A 14,418-nucleotide genomic window follows, 5' to 3' on the forward strand; every position below is an offset into this window, starting at 1 on the left:
GTTTATTGTTCCAGATGAGTGCGGCACTCAGGTTTCTTATGTTTCCAATTTGCTTTTTAGGACTCTGGCTTTCATCCAGAGAAGTGATTTTAGACTCTAATTTCCAGTAGCTTTTTCCTACTACACTTATGCTCAGAGAAGAAAGCTGTGTGAATAAAGAGCAACACAGCTAAGCCAAACAATTACCCCTGCCAGTCTGACAGCCTGTGCAGGAAAGCAGCAGTTTAAAAATCTTTCCACTCATAATTTAACGAACATACGACCTGCTTGTCTTTCAGCATTTCTGACCTCTTATGCCTGTCTCACAGTGTCCACTCACTCGTACAGCAAGGCTGACGGTGAACAACGTGGATACTGTGCAACACACGACCTTTCTCCCCACACCAAAACCAATTCCTTCCTTGAATGAAGACAGCTGGCATGACAGCTTTACTTTGGGAGGACTAGTGCCAGCCTCACAAAAGAGCTAAAGGAGCAAGTGCTTGGTCACATCTAAAGACTGAGAAGTGAGAAAAACCTAAGAATGTCCATCCCATTGAGTCACGGAGTTGTATGCTGCACTTCTGACAAGTATGCCCGAGGTGTGACACTGCACAGCTCAGTTAGAAGGACATGAGACTCCTCAGTTAACCAGACCTTGCTGGTCCCTCAAAGAGATAGAGGCCCAGCTCCTCCCTCTGCTTCGGTGCCAAATGCTCCCTCCCAAATGCTTCCTATGGAATATTCCGTGTAGGTTGCAGAACTCCATCCAAAATGCCTCCAAATTTTACCTTGCTCAGGGGCCCCATGCAATCTAGTTCCAGACGCTGTAAAACACTGTCCTTCTGTAATCTCTAAGTGCTCATTTTATCATCATTGTACCTTCTCAGCCACATAAGCGATCCTAAAAATCCCATACAGAAACAATGCAAGCACACGCCACGGTGTATCAGTCTGCAGGCTTTAGTCCCAGGCTTTACGGATACAGGATGAGTTAGTCTTTCCTTCATTACAGTAATGAAACTGCTCCTCCTTTAGGTACAAACTCAAACCTGACATGTTTTCATGCATTTTTAAGCAGCTTACACTTTTCAGAAAGAACACTCTGTTCAAGACAGACAGGGAACTCATGTTTCATTCCCATAGGCTTTGTGTTTCCTCCCAACAACCTTGGTGAGGAGTCGCCGTGACAGTGCTTGACCTTGCTGAGGGAGAACTGATTTTCCAGCATTTCTAGCAGTGCTCAACATCGTTTACTTTGTTATTGGTGTGTCAACACCACAAAGCCAGCAAGAGCACAGCAATGCCATGGCAAAGGTTTGTTAGGCAACTGCTGGAGCAAAGAGCAAAAAGCAGCACAGGAGCACATGGTAGGGCTATTGAGCAAATTACTGAAGACCAAGTCAGAAAGGATGCCATCTAATTTTAAGGGAATGCTACCTTCTGCCCACCTTTACAGCTGAGGCCATCACAAGTAAAACCATCGCAGAACTTGCTTAGACAATTGGAAGGGGCCAAAACCCAAGAATAAAACCATATTCTGTCCTGTTTTGGTCAGTCTGCTTTACATGCTGGTCAGTATTCTGGGGATCACCGTTTCACAATGTAGTCTTCTCCTCTGCTCTGGATGGGGCTCACATGCAGCTGTTCCCCACTGCAGGAGGCGGCTTTGGAAGTATCAACAACAGACACTCAAAGAATCACCTTTTCCTTAGGAAATATCGTGAAATTCTCGGTGTTGGCATACCTTTTCACTGATCATACAAGAAATGGAACAGTTTCCCCAAGAAGACCGCAAAATTATCAATGAGAGAGGCCACGAGGACCCTCTACCCTAAAACCTGGCTCTCAGTGGAAGACAAACACTTTTTATTTTGCTTGCTTCCTTAAAGCAGAACCACTGGGGCTTAAAGCACTCACAATTCCCTTGCCAAAGCTACCAAAAGGGGAAGCGCCTGGCACACGCAGAGGGGAGCAGGAGCACACGCTGAAACATATCCAGCCTTGGCTCTACGCTTACCCCATGACTTCCAACTCAAGGGTCCTTTTAGGGTACAGATGAGCTCAGTCAGTAATGCAAGCATGGAGTGTGCCCAGGCCTGCTGCTAAGATGAGATACCCTTGAAAAGAAGGGATACTTTAAAAATAGTCAGGTAACTTCTAAAGATTCATGTTGATCCTATATGTTTTTACTTTTTGGCATCAAATGCTGTATGTGGTGTTTCAAGTGACTATTCTGATTTAAACCCCAGTTTGGATCTAACTTTGAACTTAAACTGCAAGGCACTATCTTCTCTACCTCCCCCACAGCAGGTTGCACAGTTAACCAAGGAGTTAATAGACTTTGCATACCATCATCGCTGGTGTGGTGTTCAGCTGTAACATCCTGAACCGAGTCTTCTGTTGAGGCTCTCTCTCCATGAGGACTTTCGCTACAACAGAAGGAAATAGAGACAGTGCTTTACACTGATAGAAATTGAGTTTCCTCATTTACAACAATCAAAGATAACTTAACTAGGAACATCCATATTGGAAGTCAATATCTAGGTTCCACTGTGACAGACACATTTGCACATACTGAAGTCAGTGCGTCTAAAAATCAAGCTAAGTTTTTACTTGATCGAGCAAACCGAACATCTTTGTTAACTTTCTTGTATGCTATCAGGAAAGTCCAACTTCAGATCTTATAACCCGGACCTCTGGAGATGTTTAGAAGTTAGACACAGTGGCATGTTGGGTCTAGCTCCTCTCTGCCATGCCAGAATTATTCCCCCGGCTGTATTCTCCATTGCTCTAATTAGCTCATTAGATGACTGATGAGATAGCTACCACTTCCTGGGGGAAATTATTTCTCAATTCATAATGATGTTTCCAGGTCTGAGTTTGTCATCTCCCTCCTTCCCTTTTATCACAACCTTAAATTGTCCCATTCATTTCACTGAACGACTCCCATGGCCAGATTAATTGCCTGGAATCTTTATTTACAGAGCACCTAAACCACCAAGAGTACTCATTTATGTTTTGCATGAAGAAAAGCTTTGAAAGGATCAATAGAAAACAAGTGGCAACGAAAGGTTATGTTTTCGTAAGAAGCTACACGAGCAGTTCCCTCAGGACAGGAGCAGAAAGGAAACTGGAAGAGGATCCATTGCCTCTCCCAAGCAGCTCCACAGACCTGCTGCCAGCTGGCAGCGCTGCCTCCCTGCCCTGCCTGCTCATCTTGGAAGAAGAAAAGTGCTCGCTCCTCATCTTACCAGACGCTGTTGCTAAAGACAAAACGTGTTTGCTGTGCTCTTACACTGTAACTCGTTAAAGGTGATTTTTAATTCTCTTCACACAGTACTAACTACATCCCTCGCTTTGGCCTTGCAATGGTTAAAGTGAGCATGGATGTAAAGTGCTCTCCCTTTGGTAATCTACCTCTTATACTCTTTTAAAGAAGAGAAAAAAAGAAAAAGGAGAAGGGGTAAAAAGTTTGAATAATTCTGGCATCTCATTACGCTTAATCCACATGACACGAAGCTGCCCCACCATCTTCTGAGTCAGTACCTCAGGAATCAACCTTTCCCATCCTTTGCAAAGCCTTTATGCTACTTAATAAAGTTTACAGAAGAATTTGAAGCCAAATGGAGGTCCCAAGAGGAGCACAGCATTGAGGGCTAAAGTTTCACACAGACTGTGAAGTAATGTCGCGTACGGCCAATGCTAAAGATCCAAATACTGCACAAAGACCACGTGCCTCTTCCTATCCATGCCTCCAACAGCACTTTCCACCAAAAAAACTGTCCTTGCTGCAGACTCAGTCTCTCTGTCATGTGAGCCCCGGGATGCTGCAGTGGGAAGTGCTAGGCTGCTGGGTTTCACCCCGAGGGCTCTGAAAGTGCAAGCAACATATACCACCAGAGGAGTGCAGTGCAAGTTGAATATCTATAAGCTATCTTCTTCCCTGCAATTCTGATGGTCTCACTTGCCGGGACGCAGGACTCCTGGACTCTCCCCACGCTGTCTCTGTGCAGTCTCAAACGGACACGGAGATGCAGCACAGTCCTAGGCTTGACTCAAAGGCAGTATTTCAAAGATGCCTGCAGCACAGCCCTGAATTTGTCATAAACTCTGAACTTTGCCCTACCCTCCTCTGCCCGAGGCAAGCCGTCTCAAAGCTCCTCGGCAGCTGCTGACTCGAAGCGAGTGCCGCTCGCAGTGAGAGCGCAGGCACAGAGGCGCAGAGCACACGAGCCATGGCGCTGAGCCCGGGCAGCCTCCACGCCAAAGCAACGTCTGCGAGTTCCCCGGCACAAAGACGACGCAGCCCAGTGAAGTGGCACCGGGCGATTACAAACATAGCAGGCTCCATTTCCTGATGAATCAGCTGAATGACAAGGATTCACTCTGCTGCTTGCACACTTTGCGGCAAGGAGCCCTATGGGCAATAACTAACAACTATCTAAATACCAGGGCTATGAGAAGGCTTGAATGGGAACCAGATGCTTCTTCCTGGCTTCAAGCTGTCTCCCTTGCTTGCTTCTACCCTACTCTGCTTAGCAGGGTCTCAGGTCAGGGTGGTTAGGAGGGGCAATGAAGAAAAACCAAATGCCTTCAAAAATTGGTATTACCTTTCAGGACATTTTGCCTCCTACCACTCATGTGAAGTGGCACCCGCACTGAGCGTACTGAACATTTCACATTTTTATCCCCTTCATCTTATGGGACAAAACCTCTTGTCAAAATTAATGTGTTTCTTTAAGGTCATAAAGATTCTTAATTTTTTTTCCCCTGCAATTCTTTCACATATAACATCAGCTAAAAACATCAGAGTGAAGGGTAAAACTAACATAATTTCCAAAAGGGGCTTTGGCAAGTTTTCTGCATACAGCAGTTAGTATAGAGGAGCCTCTCCTCACTGCACGTACGTGGAGTGAGCTGATAGTTAAAGCTACTCTGAAACAAGTCAGGGAAACAAGGCTAGCTCTGTCACCAGAGTGACTTCATTTAAAAAATGTATTTATTTTAGTATATGAAAATAATCACTTGCATTCCTGGGACACTAGAGGAGGGAAGGAGTGGGGGGAGAAGCAGGACACAATTTAACATTCCTCATTTTCAGAGGGAGAGATCAGCTTGGCCAGTAGGAAAGAAAACACCTCCTTTCCTTCCCCCACTCCCCAACCTTCCACCCCAGATGACAGGAGCCGCTCTGGCTGAATTGTTTCCAGATGTGGCTTTCAGACTGAACATGCGGCCGGGCCTCTTGAGCTTTAAGCTGGATGGAAACGGTGATTTTGCATTCCTCCCTCTTCCCTCCCCCACCATCACTGCTGCCCTGAAAATTAAACCATGCCACAGCTTTCTAGGTTCAGCTGCAAGTGACCCCTGTATCTGAAGCAAAGGCACTCAAGACAAGCAGGAAAAAAACCCGACAACAAAAAAACCCCAACCAAAAGCAGGATTAAAAAGAAAAGAGAAGAGGGAAAAAAAAGATTGATTTGGGCAGCTACCATACCAGAACATCCAAGAAAATCCCTACACAACCTTGCCCTTCAAGGTAAGTGAGCTAGGTTTGGCAACTGAATAGCTACTTTCTACCAGCTTCTTTCTTTTAAGTTGATGACTCTCCAGAGATACCACAGCCATCTTCTCTTCCATAAAACAGATTTTTGAAAGGCTGGGCCAGATGCTCAAATCCAGAATTAGACAACGCAGAACACATGACTCTAGCATACTAATCCGTAAATAATATCCACCCATTCATTTTCTCCTCAGAGGTATCTATCATACCAGTAATCCTCAGTGTTTCCACCTCTGCTATAGACGGGACCCTCCAGCTCCCTTGGTCCTGGGAAGATGTTCTCATGTTGGATGATGATGGTTTTGATCAATTCATTGACATGAGCTTGGCAAGAGACTTGATCGTGACCTTCAGGCACAGACATCAGTGTTGGCCCAAAGCAGATGGCTAAATTGTAGGGATCCATCATGTTCTCTTCACTGAACTGAGATAAGCTGCACAAAACAGAAGTGGGGAAGAGGGTTAACAGCAGAAAACAATATTATCATCACCATCATCTGCTGGAGGACAGATGATCTGGGAAAGTTTGCTCTGGGCTTTCTGCTGTTTAAAGCTGATCAGCTGGGACATGAATGTTCTGGGTCTGCGTAAAAGATGAGATACTGATGGCATTTACAGAGAAATGAAACAGAAACCGCAAATGGAGTTTGAAAGCTCGAGACTATGTGAAAAGTACTGGGTGCTGACTTTACAAGGAGAGGACATCAATCTTTGTCTTTAATTATTCTGTATTATTGTTCTTCATAGCCCACTTGCAGCCCAGCACTCACCAGAGTTATATCAGGTCCACTCTGCCTAAGTGCATGTGGTCAAGCGCGCAGAGTGTTACATCCTTTCTCCAAGGCCCAGGAGCTTCTCAAGTGGGCCTTTTTTGACACTCTTCTTCAGGATTTCCCAGCAAATCTGAATCTTATAGTTTCTATATGGTGCCATTTTTTAAAACACAATTTTTATCTCACTAAATTTTGTCCCAAGCCTGCAATTTAAGCCTTTCAGATGCCAATTAAAGAATGAACAGAAAACTAAGTTCTAATACAATTCCCCTTGAAACTCCCTGTTTTCTAGATCACTACCTGGAATAATTAAAAGCTACTGAGACTGGAAAGTCACATTTCAGTGACTCCAGCAGTGACATCTGTGAAACAACCCCCCTGCTTTCCAAACAGAAATAACCACTTGAATATATGGATAGGTTTAGTAAATGTCCTGCTCCATTTTAATACAAATCTTTTAGAAAAACCTCAAACTCTAACATTGCCTCATTTTAATGTAAGGAATCAAAAGTAACTGATGAACTGGAGCTTTACAAAAGCAGACAGTAAGCCTCAGGTCTCTGTCAGGTCAAAATATTGTCTTACAGTTGTATTTCTCTTTCACCTAAACGGTATTCGAAGGGCTTTGACAATGTATATATAACCTTCTGGTTAGGACATTTTTCCTTTATGCTACCTCAGGTGTCAAGACCATGTTACTGGAGGAAACTATTGACTCCTTGCTGCCAAGCTATCCAATGAACCAGCCTGATTCAGTGGACTGTTTCAAAAAAAATAAACTCACTCTCTACCACTCATATTACTCAGTACGTAGCGCTCCTTGCTGGTGCGGAACCCAGTTTCTGACTCTTTTGTATCACTTTTTGCTTGGGTTACCAGCACTTTATTCACTTTCATTTCTGGAACTCCTTTGAGATTCCATTTTTTATCATTGGGATGAATTTTGGCACGGCTGAAAAGCCCAGGAAGGCAGATGCAATAGCAAGCTACTGTGCACTTTGTACCTTGACCCGTTGCACAGATCACATGAAGCAATATCAAGGCTGGTTCTGTCATTTATCATGTTTATACTAAGTCCTACAGCAGGGCCATGGTGCTCTCAAGGATACTCACTGATTGAGGAATGCAAAGAGGTATCTCATTACAATCAGAGTGGTCTTCGGCAGGTTCAGAAGCACCTTCCGGATGTGGAGCGCTCTCTCTTGTAAATTATCCATTGCTGAAAGAAGAAAGAGCACCAGCGAGTCATCACATCACCATACCCACAACTTGCCACTGAGTCCAAATGCAACCAGTATACTGTGATGGTTCCTGTGCAAACTATTCAGAAGGGCAGCCAGCAGAGCAGCAGCAGGAGGAAGGAAGGGTCTGCCCATTTCCTGGATCCTCTGGTGCTGCCCAGCATGGGAACGCAAAGGCTGCAGAACCTGCTGGTGAAGCCTTTGACAATGAAGGTCCCTGAACACGTGAAACTTCACTGCAAGCTCCTTCCTAGCATGGGAGCACTGGATGTCATCTGTTTCAATAGTTCTGGCACAATAGCTCATTCAAGTTTGCTTAGAAAGGTGGGTGTTTAAAAAAGAAATTGTATAACACTCAAAGGAAAATTAACATAGTTAAAGGGTGAGGCAAAAAGCTCTGTGTGCAGCAGCCTACTGAGAAATAAGTGGGCAGCATAAATCATCTCAGAAGGGAGAACTTATTTGGAAGCAGATTTTACTTCTCATATAATGTGAATTCAACTCTGTAAATGCATTTATCAGGAGAAGAAAACCATGAGCCATTTTAGAAGCAGTTATCTTCTGCTTTACTTCAAAGGCTGCCACCGCAAAAGCCATTCCACTACTTGGACAATAGGATCATTCTTCGATTCTGAAGGACATGGCAATAGTCAGGCCATTTAAAATGAGGTTGTTCACATACAAAACCCACAAACAACCCTCTGCCTACCAGAACCACCTTTAGGAACCGTCAAAAATGTTAACAACCAGACTGTGACTGCCCTCTTGATTGAAATTCTTTAACAGGAGTCAGTAGATGGCCCCTCATAGTTATGAAGCTAAAAGGTATATGACTACTACCTTGCCAGCTAAAGAGAGCATGCAGAAGCATGGCAGCAGACGTACAGGCAGTGTGTATCTATCCACGCTAGGGAAAGCATACAGGGCAAGAAACCCTGCTGGCAATCCCTGCTTCTGAGAGGGCATTTCTGACACCTTCTGATGAGAGGGCTTAAAGATCATTTTTCAGAAGTGGAGGGCTTTGCTTTATTCTGTTTTAAAAGAACCCTGTCACGAAGCACTGTCTCAGAAAAATCCATGACACAGCCCTTAAAATTTATTCATTTTTATCTCCTTGCTCATTCCTAAAAAAATTGCTATCGGAATAAGGATGGCTGTGACCAGGTAACTGCCCAGACTGTGGCTAATAAAGACTAGGATACCAGTGCAACACAAACCCAACCAAAGTAACCACAAAAAACCTTATTTTAGAGTCAGGAAAAAGGGTGAGGGGCGAAAAGTGGGAGATTAGAAAAATTAATCCTATTTTTTTTCAGATCTTTATATACTTACTGACACAGGCAATTAGATCATGAAAGATATCCTTGGGGAAGAGAGGGTGCTCCAACCCTCGAAAATAGAGCTTCAGAACTCCTGCTATTGAATCCATGTCATGGTCATTCTGGTCCCCAGCCAATGGATCTTCCCCTTCATGACAAGCAAAGAAAAGCAGGCAAGAAAAATCAGAATACTGGAGAAAAGTATCAGACTGGGAGGATGCACCTCAGCTGGAGAAAAGGATTTATGCAGCAGAAAGTTAATCCCACCTACTCCAACTGCACTACAACCAGCATGAGGTAGAGAGAGATCTCTCCTGTGCATCGCAGCTGAGAAGGGAAGCCTCTGACAGCAATCCCAGGAGACCTGGGACAGCTTTCTATCAAACAGATTACAGTCTGACACCGGAGCGCCTGGCTCACGCCCACAGAGGGTGGTGTTGCTCCTACAGCAGTAGTTACACTTCCAGGCTCTGTGCTCCAGATATTCTGGCAGGTTGTGAACTCCACAGATCCACCATGGAGGTGAACATTACACGAGTCCAGGAGCAGGTCTTTACATAAACTCACAACTGAAGCTAACGTGGATTCAGTGGACACACAAGAGGCCACTGATCATCATACACTTGGCTCGGCAGGATGCAGACATCTTATGTTGAATTGGCGGGGGGGGGAGGAGTGTTTCTGGGACAGATAATTTGTTGCTGCAGATATGCCACAGTTTGTCTGTATTACAAAAGAAAAGATGCCCACTTAAGGAGTTGTTCCCTAGGGAAAACTCCCTATCAGATATAATTAGATTTAATGACGGGGCAATCCTCAAACTGAAGCTATATATATCCATTATGTGACTGAAATTACCAAAGCTTGCCTATTATTTTAATAACACACAGGATAATAAATGGCCCACTACAAACCGGAGCATTATCCTTGATATTAACTGCCACCAAGGGTTCTGGATGAAGTAATAAACTGCAGAGACATTATTGTTAACTTTGTGTGTTCTGTCTACCATACGCTTTACAGAGACAAGTGAGATGAAGGAAAAAAAAAAACCTAAACAAAAAAAACCCCACCCCACCTTTTTATTTCTGCATGTTAGTGCTGGAACAACTGGCTATTTTCCCAAGATGACTGGTATTTCCTTTATGTAAAAAAGGGGCCTGATTCTGTTATCAAGCCTTTACCTGCAGCCTATGATAAACAGTTCTGCTTCCTCTATTCTTGAGGATTTTAATTTGCAGGTAGATGGAGATGAAGACAGGTGAAATTAGATGCCACATTTCACACATGTTGCTCATTAAAGTTCTCTCTTCCCAATAGCAAAATAAACTTGCTATAACTAATTAATTGCTGCTCATCTCTTCCAACAGCAAACACAGAAACACATGATATTCTTTTAGAGTGATGTAATCAGGGAATTAACACAAGCCCTGTTGTTTTCAGTGACCCAAGCAAGACTGGGGAGACTGGCTGCAAGGACTGCCTGAAGAGCGAGCTCTTCTGAACCTGCTCTGCTAGGGAGAACAGCTCAGCTAGAAGCTGATGAGTCAGGAGGCTCCCAGCCGTTCTTTGCCTTTGTATGGAATGGTTCTTCACATAGAAAATCAAATCTATTAAAAGCTACGTCAAGTTAACAGTGTCTTGAAATTTACTCTCTCACTTGCTGATATTTAGAATAAATGTAGCCAAGCTGTGCCTCAAGAACATGCAAAATATAAAATTTCATCCTCTAGCAGCCAGCCTATTCACAAAGAGCTGGGGGGAGAGGGTAGGAAAATGCAGTTTCACCCAATAATGAAATTCTCTATATCCTTTAGTGTTACAAATAATCAATAAGCTATCAGACATGAGAGAAGATTGAATTCAGGGTATTTATTGTATAGACACTCTACAAGATATAAAGCATAATGCCAAACAACTGAGTATTCAAGGTTAATGAGCACTGGGAAAGTGTTTGGGCTAGGCTCACTTAGGAAACACAAAAATTAAAGGGACAAAATATAGCAAGTTGCATTCAAAACAGGCCATTTCAGAATATTTAAACAAACACATAGATTTGGCAATCATTTCTGAGATACTGGAATAGATCTTCCTTACCTCTCTCAAATGCATTTTTTATGTCATTCACTTCAACTTGTGACCCAGACACTCTGAATATTCCTTCATGCTGCAAACCTGTAACACAATAAGAGATGTTGATAACAATAAGATAAGATAAGCTGGCACCTTCATCAGATACAGCATATATGATAAAGGAAATATAAGCAACACAGGCAAAAATACACTGTTTTAAAAGCCACCTTTCCCTTACATGTCTAGGCACATACAGAATATGTAAATACAGAACTCAGCACATGGAGAAAAAATATTAACCCTTCTTCGTAAACTGACAGAATAACTGGGTTATAACAGCCATGCATGTTATCTTTTACCCTGAAGGATCCCCAGAGGATTTTACAACCTAGAGAAAGTCATAAACTAACGGTATACCAGCCAGAAGTAAAATATGGCTAACTACACAAGGAAGCAGTTTATTTTGCAAGAGCGATACCACAAAGGCCCAGAGCAAATCAACCAATTGAAACGGAAGCATTTAATTACCCCAGCATGACCTGCTATCTAGGGTTTTAGGATAGTCCTTAAGAAATTCCTGCTAAAAAGTAAGCATTAGCAACGTCATTAAAACCAATGATCAAGTAGGCGAGATGCTCCAATATACTACCCTCATAACAATTTTGTTGGTACGTGTAAGATAAGCAACAACTGTTACAAATCAACTAATGAACAAAGTATATGCTTCACATAGGGAAATCAACTCCTGTTCACTCAAGCCTTTTAACTGTACACTTTCTGAAACAAGGAATGTTGCAATGTCTTTGCTTTATTTATAATAACGGCTATAAACTAATAAGCTCTCTTGACTGCAACTGTGGCCTCTTCCTCTCAATTTCTGCAACTGTTTTTATCACAACGCACTGAAACCTTTGCAGTATGTGGCTGTATCTGGTAGCTGTGACACACAGCTATGAACAGTGAAAAGAAACAATCCCAAGTGCAGAGAAGCAAGAATGAAAATGACATTCATCCCACACCTATGCAGCAAAACATTTAGAAATGTCAGTCAGGCTACCTCCAACAAAACTCATTCCTGCACTGTAAGTGCGTCAGGCAGGCAGTTTTATCATTTCTTCTGCCTAAAGTAGATTTGTTGTATAAAAGCACATTCCTTCTAACTCCAAACTGTACCTTTACACCATGATCTGATATTCAGTGCAGAAATCAGCTGAGTCTGTTGGAAAATCTTTCTGTTGGGGATCTAAGCTAACCCAGGAATATGAGTCTAAAAAATGAAATCTCCTGATGGCCCTGATTTGTCGTGTGTTGGTTCACACTGCAATATGGTTTCAATGTTTCTTCCAGCAAATGCCAAGTATGGCCTTAATGAAGGATTATAGCACTTGGTTCTTCCAAGTGATGATGAGAATGGGACTCTAGATTATAGTTTCTAAAGTGGTAATTAAACAAGGAAAATGAAACGGGACCTACTATCTGGCTCTGTGTCTTGTTTAATTAAGATAAATTCAACCTCTTTCTACATATGTTAATTAACAGCTGTTTCACATACTACTAACAAATGATATCGATTAAAAATGAAAACAAATTACAATAAACGTATAAAATCTTTTACAGCATTCAAGGCTGTGAAGTTAACCTTCAAAACAGGTATAAATCATCTCACTGCAGCAATAAGCAAGCAATTAATTCACTACTTAACCTCCTACATTCAAATACTTAAGAGTATTCCTCCTCCTCTAGGAAGCGCATGATTGTTGTTGGTGTGAAGGCCACATTTCAGGGCTCTAAGCAAGGTGAGTGGAGGTGAGGCGTAAGTGGTATCTAAGGATGGGAATCTTATTTTACAAGAAACAAAGGGATATTGTTGGAAGACCAACATTTGCAAGGTCAGTTATTTGGAAAAGTGATCACATGCACAATACCAACAATATAGCCAAAAAGTCAGTGTGACTTTTTATACTGCAGTCTCTAGGATTCCTCTGCACAAGCACCGTCTCCCGAGCAACTCTGAACATTTTTCAGAAGGCTTCTACATCACCATTCATTTTATAGAAATATCGCAGGATACCTTTTGTCCATAAACTCACCATGTCTGCTAATGAATCGTATGCAGCTCTCCACAACCAGGGGAATGGCTTGTGAGGAATCCTGCGCAAAGAGAAATTTAAAGAGGAGCAGCAGTCAGAATGAAGAGTGATGGTAAAAGTGAAGGGGAAAAAAAGGGCAAGCAAATTTGTCCTCTCATCTGCCATATTCTGATTCCATGCAGTTCCACATGTGTTTAGTGCCCTGCGGTCACAATTCATTAAATAAGGTGCACCATACAGGTACCTGCTCAAGGAAAACGCTGTCATCAGTCCAAGGCCCAAACACAGTAAAATCTTCTAGATTGACAGTTTCCAGCTTAAACACCATTAATTGAGATTTTTCAGTATGGAAACAAGCCTTTACACTTACTTAGTCTCTGCTTCACAGGGTCACAGATTACTTTTCAGACAACTGAATTTCTGCAATGTCTGCAGTTATTCCTCCCATTTGGGGGAAGAGCAACTAAGCAACAGAAGTGTTGCAGTTTGCTTAAGGTCAGATGCCAGTGATTAATATTACCATGTGATTAAAACTTCCAAGTTTCTGTTTATGTATGGCCTACTCTACAGTAGTTTTGGACAGCAATGCCTCTAATTTATATCAAAATGCTCACTTGTTAGGATGCTACAGTGTCACATTTGGATCAGTTAAAAAAGATGACAACCCTCTGCTCAAAGATATATATAAAAAAACCAGTTCAACACTTTTCCTAACTTGTTTAGGTTTAATGATTTTTTGTTTTATTGAAATGTCATAGAACTTGGTCATATACTGACAATGATTTCTCTACTAATTAGCCAGAGGCAGTTAGAACTAGAACTATATGCTGTACAGAACACCACCAACCAATTAAGAATACTTCAGAAGCCATTCTGCCACTCAACTGGCCCCTGAAGACATGCTTTATTAATAATCATCCAAACAGCATTATAAGCTCCCAGACTTATTTTTGAGTTTGACAGTAGGAACTCACAGAGAATCACATATTCTGGGTCCCCAGCAGAGATTAAAACTCTCAGAGCAGTTATGTTTTAAACTGTTAGGTCACAATCAAAAAAACCCCATTAAAACCACGTGCAAGTGATTTCATGTAGGTTACTGCAAGCTGTGGATTCAGTGTTTGCCAATAGATTAGTTTTTAATTTAGGTTTCCAAATCAGACTCGAGTCAGAATATGCTTCTGAGACACCTCAAACACTACTTGTGAAAATGGCAAGACACATACATACTTCATTTGCAGCATAGGAAAGGACCATTTTTAGAGCATAAATAAAGGAACAACAATTAAGCTCAGAAAATGAGGTGTCACTCTGCACACCAAAACCCCAATCTGCCCTCTTACTTAATTTCCAGTATACAGAGATCCTAAAAACTAC

At 42.4% G+C, this 14,418-nt stretch overlaps 1 protein-coding gene across 2 annotated transcripts in view; it reads right to left on the bottom strand.

Annotated features, from left to right (window-relative positions):
• Positions 1-14,418, bottom strand: part of SRGAP2 (SLIT-ROBO Rho GTPase activating protein 2) — a 115,352-nt gene that overhangs the window by 13,956 nt on the left and 86,978 nt on the right. For both annotated transcript variants that reach the window (XM_075056015.1, XM_075056013.1), the window contains exons 14-19: positions 13,042-13,102; positions 10,976-11,053; positions 8,892-9,026; positions 7,432-7,537; positions 5,755-5,979; positions 2,332-2,411 (exon numbers count right to left, since the gene is read on the bottom strand). In XM_075056015.1, the coding sequence (XP_074912116.1) occupies positions 2,332-2,411; positions 5,755-5,979; positions 7,432-7,537; positions 8,892-9,026; positions 10,976-11,053; positions 13,042-13,102 (685 nt within the window). The remainder of the gene's footprint in view (positions 1-2,331; positions 2,412-5,754; positions 5,980-7,431; positions 7,538-8,891; positions 9,027-10,975; positions 11,054-13,041; positions 13,103-14,418) is intronic.

This window comes from Buteo buteo, chromosome 23 (genome assembly GCF_964188355.1).
Source record: "Buteo buteo chromosome 23, bButBut1.hap1.1, whole genome shotgun sequence".
In the NCBI taxonomy this organism is placed as follows: Eukaryota; Metazoa; Chordata; class Aves; order Accipitriformes; family Accipitridae; genus Buteo; species Buteo buteo.